Source organism: Camellia sinensis, chromosome 14, assembly GCF_055761805.1.
Source record: "Camellia sinensis isolate YWXY chromosome 14, ASM5576180v1, whole genome shotgun sequence".
NCBI lineage: Eukaryota > Viridiplantae > Streptophyta > Magnoliopsida > Ericales > Theaceae > Camellia > Camellia sinensis.
The window spans coordinates 74815618-74823272 of NC_138974.1; the positions used below are offsets into that span (position 1 = coordinate 74815618).

General features: G+C 37.1%; 1 protein-coding gene across 1 annotated transcript; it reads right to left on the minus strand.

Moving 5' to 3' along the window:
* Window positions 1-381: 381 nt before the first annotated feature.
* Window positions 382-7447, minus strand: LOC114323577 (cytochrome B561, amino-terminal protein). Its single transcript, XM_028271201.2, has 7 exons — window positions 7122-7447; window positions 6504-6559; window positions 5483-6390; window positions 3187-3388; window positions 2896-3081; window positions 1818-2194; window positions 382-930 (listed from the first exon to the last, which is right to left on the minus strand). The coding sequence occupies exons 1-7, from the start codon at window positions 7319-7321 to the stop codon at window positions 790-792; spliced, it is 2070 nt and encodes a 689-aa protein (XP_028127002.2). The 5' UTR covers window positions 7322-7447; the 3' UTR covers window positions 382-789.
* Window positions 7448-7655: the final 208 nt, after the last annotated feature.

Here is a 7655-nt window from a genome sequence, read left to right on the forward strand (position 1 = left end):
CTTTTTGACTCTTTAACTAAAATATGAACTAAAAAAAATTAATATGTTTAGAAAGACTTTTTGACTTTTTACGAAAAAATGTGTAAAAAATAGAGAGAAAATTTTTTTTTTGACTTTTTTGTATGAGTTATTGACTTTTTTATTTTTTTAGTGATTTTTTTACTTTTTGACTAAAAAAAATCACTTGGCAAACGAGACCTTAAACCCCATTTGAAAAGATGATAAAATAGCAAAAAAGTCGTAAAATTACTAAAAAAAAATACAAAAAAATCATGTAAGTCAAAGATTTTTTCTCCTCTACTTTTTGCATATTTTTTTAAAAAGTCAAATTATTCCCAAACACATTTTATACTTTCGCCTCATGATTTAGATCAAAAATCCTTAAAATAATCACTTCCGAAACAAAATCTTATTAAGAATTTCCAACTAACAAGTCTATACATGTCATCCATTAGATTGAATCACATCTAACCCTGGTGAAATAAAGCAAAAAAAGTCTACGAAGAATATATATAGATTGAATCATAGCATCAAAAAGAAATTCCAGTCATAGGCCAAAGTCTTCATCAAAACTACCAGAACTGCAAATCCAAGTCAATCATCAGAATTCGATTCAGGCATCTCTGAAAGTCATCCGATTTAGCAAGCGCGCTGAATGAAAAAAAATGGTTAACTAGACTCATAAATCAAGGCAGTCCCTCCACATGGTGAATATCGCTCGTTTGAGATGCCGATGCAAATCAGGCATTGCTTAATTTAGATTTAACCACAATACACCTTACAAGTTTCTCAGTCTTCAGTTTCCGGATCAAGAACAGGAAGAATGCCTAAAGCTGAAGAACCAAGATTCATGCCCCGAACAATCCCTCCACTTGCAACCTTAATCCTGTGGCACAGAAGCAAGATAGAATCCCACAGTGATGTTCTTCCCTGAAATAGACCAACACTGGTGTCAAAAACCAAATATATCAACACACAAGTTTTGATCATGCTTCTATGGATACATTCAAAATTGATACAGCGAGAGGGATCTCAACGCATTGTGAGAGACGTAATCTAAGGGTACACCCCAACAATGTTGAAGTATTATATGCAAGCATCATAAAACCACAACAGCACTTCTATAATTCCTACAATGAAAGCCATATTGCAGGAATGTCGCACAAAACTTGATTCCAGAGTCTAGAACATCAACCACTGCTCTCTGCTCAATTTATGGAAGAATTTCAAATTCTATTCAGGATTCCATGACCCTAAGTTGTTTTGTTTTCTTTAAATTGCCTCAACATTTATACTGTCTTGAGAAAATGTATTCCTTTTGAACTAATGCTAACATTTGATTATTCAAAGGCAGACTCTCCCGTTGTTCGCGGCCCAGTCCGCTGGGGTGTTATGTTGGGTCAATCCCACATCGACCAAGGAGGGACACTACCAAACTCACGTGACTGGCTTCTCGCACCCCAGCAAGATATTGTCCACTTTGGCCGGAGCCTCACGGTTTTGTTCTTCCTCGGAGGAAAAGGCCTCTTGCAAAGTGGAGGGGGCCAGTACGCTTATAAATTGGTTGCAGTGTCCCTCTCTGGTCGATGTGGGATTGACCCAACAATTTACAAACAAAAGTTCTAATACAGTGAATTCATGGCAAGATATTATGCACACTTGCTAAAACTTGGTACATGCAACATTTACAAAATCTGCAAGAAAGTAACAATCACTATATTATCTCAGTAATAATATGCAGGCAATATGACAAAATCAACATGCTACATAATGTACTCAGAATAGGTAATATATGCTACCCCTTAATTTTAACTTGCCTGGAGAGAGAACTGTGGCTTCTTATCCCAATATAAGGCAAAGATTGGCGGACTTTGCCTTCCAATAGCCAATATACAAGCTCCAGGATGAAGCACATGCGGGACACCAGATATGGCAGCTACATACTTTTCAGGGAACCTTTCCTTCGGAGGCAGAACACCCAAAAATAAAGGATTCTTGCTAGACTGTGCTCCAGCAGATGATGTAGGATCCACATGTAGCATCCACTTCGGATGTTCGAGGAAAGCACAAAAGAGATATAAGAGCAAGTGAGAATCTGTGGGAAGCTCAAGCGTCCACTTCTTGTTCACTTTGTCATAAACCTCCCCACTCCCTAGGTACTCATAGTTCTTCAAGCAGGTTCCTTCAGCAAGCTCTGTAAAGATTTGGCAAGTAGATGATTCAAGGTTATTTACATGTCCCAAATGGTTGTGCCATGCTTTATTTGTTATATCATAATCTATTCCAAATGATTATAGGAGATACAAAACACAAAATTGTTATGCTCTATTTGGTTCACTAAAATGAGAGAAAATTGAATGGTCATCCTTAGTCTCGCCTATGGAATGATCATTCCCTTATAATGGTGAATGATAATTCCATTTGCAATATATTTTTCATTATTTTTTTGTCAATCAAACATGGGAATTGACATTTTGATGGAATGATCATTCCATTTCACTCTATTCCAATGAACCAAACACTACCTTAGATCACCCTGCTAGTCCCAAAAGCTTTATAGATGTTGGGAAAGGGGCTTTATCAAGCTCTCCAACACCCTCCTACATGTGCAACCCCATCTTGCAGGTGAAGATTCAATTATCCAAACATAAAGAGAAACATAATGCAAACGGAGACTTTCACATGCAAGATGGGGTTGCACGTGTTAGACGCCAAGATCTCTCCAACACCCTCCGCTATTTGTTAAACCCAAGATCTCTCCCATCCCAACTTAAGCTCTAATACTATGTAACACGCCACTAATCCAAAAGCTTAGGCTATTAGGAAAGGGACACAACAATACATATCAGGCTCCTCAACAAAAATAAGCTTGTAAGAGAGAGGAAATATAATTACCCCGGATCCTTTGTACTGTAAAATCTGCCCGGACACTGCTTTGTGGTAGCAGACCCTTAGCCCATTCTCCTTTCATCAAGGAATGGAGCCTCTGGTGTTCAGTGATGGCATCAATGCACTCCTGTACAATAGGGGTCATAGTGTTCTGTTGTGGGGACTGTTGCAGATTGCCTAAAGGTAACTTTGCTGCAAATAACAAGAAAATTTACATGAAATCCTCTGAAAAGATACATAAGCAACAATTTCTGAGCAAACATAAATATGACAACTGATAAAGGAAAAGCAACTTACGCATAGAAGCATCCAAAGCTTGTACAAGGGTAGCACGTAATTGATGAAGAAGACCATCTTCATCGAGATCAAATGCTGGCTTCCAGTCATTAGGCCGTCTCTCAATTGGAGAAACAGTAGCAGGAGTTCCAGTAGTTGGTAAATCACTTCCCACTTTACTAATTGTAATTGAGATACCAAGTTTTGCAGCTGCTTGCATGACCTATAAGCATGAGATTCTATGAATAAATAGGCATGAAATATATTAGAATTATGCAGAGAATCTGATCGTTGGATTTGCGGCCTCACTTGTGCACATGTATGTCCAAAACATGCATATGAACCAAATCAAACAAAACTTGTGTGATATGATGCTTGTCCTATGATTATCAAACTTTCTCTAAAAACTTAAAGAAGTTTGAACAAGGGCCAACCTTGGCCACAAATGACCCAATATCATCACACAATTAAATATCGCTAAATTCCATATATACACTATGCACGCTGGTAATGGTAGCCAAGTAAACTAATGTAGTTTCCAACCTATTTACTCTATACAACTTAAACCTTAGATCCAATTGCTTGTGGTGGACGTGGACTGCACTAGGCTTTTGTTTTCCCATTGGCCACGTTAAATATCACACCCTAGTCCCATCTTCAGATAACCATATATTTGTCTCTTCTTACTACCACAATCCAAGTCCATCTCAGCTTGTTCCTTTGTTTTTTGACAACTTAAAATTAGATAATATCACTCCCGAGTGACAGGTACATTAATTGATTGTAGATGGCCATGACAGCTCAAATGATTCTCCCTCAATTTATATTCAATTGGTGCCACTTGGCACGCCTAAGGGCTACCCCAACTAATTACAAGATACATCCAATCAACCCAAGTTTTTTTTTTTTGATAAATACCCAATCAACCCAAGTTCATAACTTTCTTTTTTGTAAAACACCCTGTCATGAGTCATGAGTCATGAAATAAAACAACAATTAGGTAAGGTGAAAATGCATTAGTTAGGTCAAAGAATACGAGGTATAATTGGAGAACAGAGAAAGATGTCAGTGCATTAGTAGACATCTTTGAACACTCAAATATGGCAGGTTTATGGATGGGTTTAAGTGATAGAAGGCAGATTGCAGGCTTTGTATATGCAAAAAAAAAAAAAAAAGCAGAACATGCTTATTTTCAAACTTGCGGCTCACAGGATTTCTGAAATTAGTGGCAGGATTTACCTGAACAACTATTTTATAGTGTGGATTAGGACCCAAAGGGTATGGGAAAATGTTGGGTACGATTTGAACTTGATTGGCTAGTGTTTAAGGGTTGAAAAAGGGATTGTTCTGTGGCTGCGAACAATAACCTAAGAATTGTAACCTGAGTATCCCTGCAAAGAAAAAAATAAAGAAACGAAGAGAGGGAAAGAGATGTTTCACCCTCACAAGGGCTAGACAAATGCACACAACCAAAACCTCAAATTCTCATTGTTCAAATTCTAATAAAAAGAAAGATTACATGCATATTTATAAACTACTAAACTTCTCTTATTCCTGCAACGACTATAATTCCATAATTTAGAAGTTAAGAAACTTTGATCAACTATAATATAATAGACCTAATAAAGGCTCATAAAGACCCACCAATATAGTTTTGATCCAAAAGAATTCCCATGGCAACTTGTACAACCCATATCTAGCAATTTACAAAATTACCAAAACACCGCTAATATTAAAACTGAACAAAAAACATTAAATCTGTCCAACAACATTTTAATCTATACAACAAACAAAAATAAGACTCAAATTAACCCTCAACATAATTACACAAAGCCCTAGGTGGACTTCATGTGAAATTTCACATTTGAACTTTTTCTTCTTTCTATGTTCATCATCACATCTCCCAAAAATGCAATTTTCAAAGAGGTCAATTGCAATGGAATGCAAAAGTATTAAATTCCTATATGAAGATATATGCTTCAGCTCTTTACTCCTTAGTGTCAACTTTTCCTTAACTCTGACTTTACCATAGAGTCTTGCCAAATACCAATGATATATTTCCATTTTCCACAAATACCCACCACAGTTACAAGTTACATATGACACCAAATAAATACATGGGCACTAAACGTGGGAATAACATCTACCAAACCCCACATTGATACTCAACATAATTAATGAACTCAATGTACGAATACAATGTGACATTAACACATGGTGAGCATAATAGTTATCTATTGAACATGTATGCACCAATAAAAAATTGAAACTATCAGTAGAAGATGAGGTGTGTGGATGATAATATGATGATACACACCTGCATGTGACTGGTTTCAATCTTGTTTAGCAGAGGATTTAGCAGAACTGAAGAAAACCACTGCCTGATGCGATCACGCCACAGCTCAATCTGAGGAAATATGCCAAGACGCTCAAAAGCTTCAATTGACTCTTCCATGGACATGGGCGGAGGAAGATCTCCTTCTCCCTTCTTGGGAGGAGTGCTGAACTTCTGGGAACCAGGAGACATCCTGACAGGCCTCAACGGTGTACTTCTTGTAGTTCCAGAAGTGTTAGCTGAACTGGCAATTGCGTTAGGACTGGCCATACCAAAACCACTTATGGTGGGAGGTGGAGTTGCCATTTTTCCAGCAGATTCAGAAATTTTCTCACCAACATCAGCCAAGAACTGTTCAAGCTCTTCTTCAGTTGTTATCTCTTTATTAAAGGAAGCTCGCTTATTCAACCAAGGGGTGGCAACCAATTGATCAAAACCTGGTGAAGTCTGAGCAGAAGGTAATTGTGAAGAAGCTGCAGGTACAAGATATAAAAGAGATGGAGAACCTGATGGCTTGGATGGCGTGCTGAAAGAATGGGTCTTACTCCCACTACTAGTGTTTGATTTGCCACCGCTGAGTTGAGATGAACGATTGGAACTAGTTACTGGCTGATGAAGTGGAACAAGAACATCAGCAGTAGATGCTGAGTTGAATTTGGTTTTGGGAGGTTTCCTCAGAGGTTCCGTTACAGCCACCTTTGACCTTATTCCAAGAAGCCCTAGTTGTCGATTTGTAAGAAGGGTTTGCTCCTTCGTTCCTTTAGAGGGCGATATAACTGCTATACCTGCAGCATTTCTTGCTCTCCATAGGGAAATCGCTTTGATAAAGGCAAACATGGTTCCAACAAAAAATGAACCAAGCGTAATCTGTATTGCTTTGGCGAATAAATCTGAAGAAAACATATACGATAGTTAACAAATAAATAAATAAATAAAATACCACAATCAGAAGGAGCAAGTTAAGAGCAATCACTGAGAAACCAATTTAAATTGGGTAACTTACAAGCAACATCAGGGGAAATAAACCCGAGTTTCAAACTGTTGATAAGCCCATTTTCCCTTCAGCATTCACAAAAATAAATAAATAAACTCCATTAGCCAATAGCCACACAAAATAAAATTAATCATACAGTAAACTAATATTCAAGTTTCAAATTTTCAGTTTGGTTAAAAGCACATATAACACAAGGGAAATAAAAATAAAATAATTACAAACTCAAATCTATTACTCTTTCTGATTCAAAGCCAACAAAAAATAAATAATCAGCTTAATCAAGACTTGTAAAAAGTTATGGTAGGAAATTAAGCTACAACCCACCCACCAAACCCAGCCACAAGAAGCACATAAGCTAATTTCCATCATTATAATAATTGTTTTTTTACCTTCATTATTATTGTTATAAGAAAGACAAACCAAAATAACACCCAAAAAAACATTTAAAACAAACCCAAATTATCTAAAAAGAAATTACCCACAAGCCACTTTGCATTAAAATAGCAAGACCAATTTGAAAGGCATGAAATTTGTGAGAACCCTAGCTTCTCATAATCAGCTAATATATGTGTATTTACTTATGTGCATATACAAACACGATCACACACACATTGTTTGTATTTGAACCTGGCAGAGAAGCTGAGAAGAGCGAAGGCAGAGGCGGTGGAGAGAGAGAGGATGCAGAGGAAAGTGGGTTTAGTGGGGCGGAGGCTGTTGGTGCTCATGGCGGCGGAGAGAGCTGGGTTCTGATACACCGCGAACTTCGAGGGCTTCGGTGGAGGCGAACCCATGTCTCCTCCTCCTCTTCCTCCTCCTCCGCTGTTCATAGTGGAGATAATAACTAGGGTTTCGCTCGATCAGGCTGGCAGAGAGAGTGTTTCCGCCATAGAAATGGGTGTCCAGTTCAAATATTTCTTGCGAGGGCTTATTGACAATTATGGATGTTTTAGGTTAAGAGTTAATTTTTTAATTTTTTTAAAAAATATATAAAAAATCAAAAACATATAATTAAAAAAATCAAAAAGTTCACTTTTAATTTTAGAAATATTTTTCAATAAATTACATCTCACAAATAAGTATTCCAATTAGTTTCAAAAAAAATTTATTGATCTATTAAGTCCTATTAGTGAAGATTTTCTTTCCGTGTAGTCCTATTTTTTA

Bases quoted from the DNA above. Each gene is read 5' to 3' on its own strand.
- LOC114323577 (XM_028271201.2), bottom strand. From the start codon at position 7,321: ATGAACAGCGGAGGAGGAGGAAGAGGAGGAGGAGACATGGGTTCGCCT. The intron at 6,391-6,503 runs GTAAGTTACCCA...TGTTTTCTTCAG, and splicing joins TATTTCCCCTGATGTTGCTT to ATTTATTCGCCAAAGCAATA. The intron at 2,195-2,895 runs GTAATTATATTT...AAATCTTTACAG, and splicing joins TACAGTACAAAGGATCCGGG to AGCTTGCTGAAGGAACCTGC.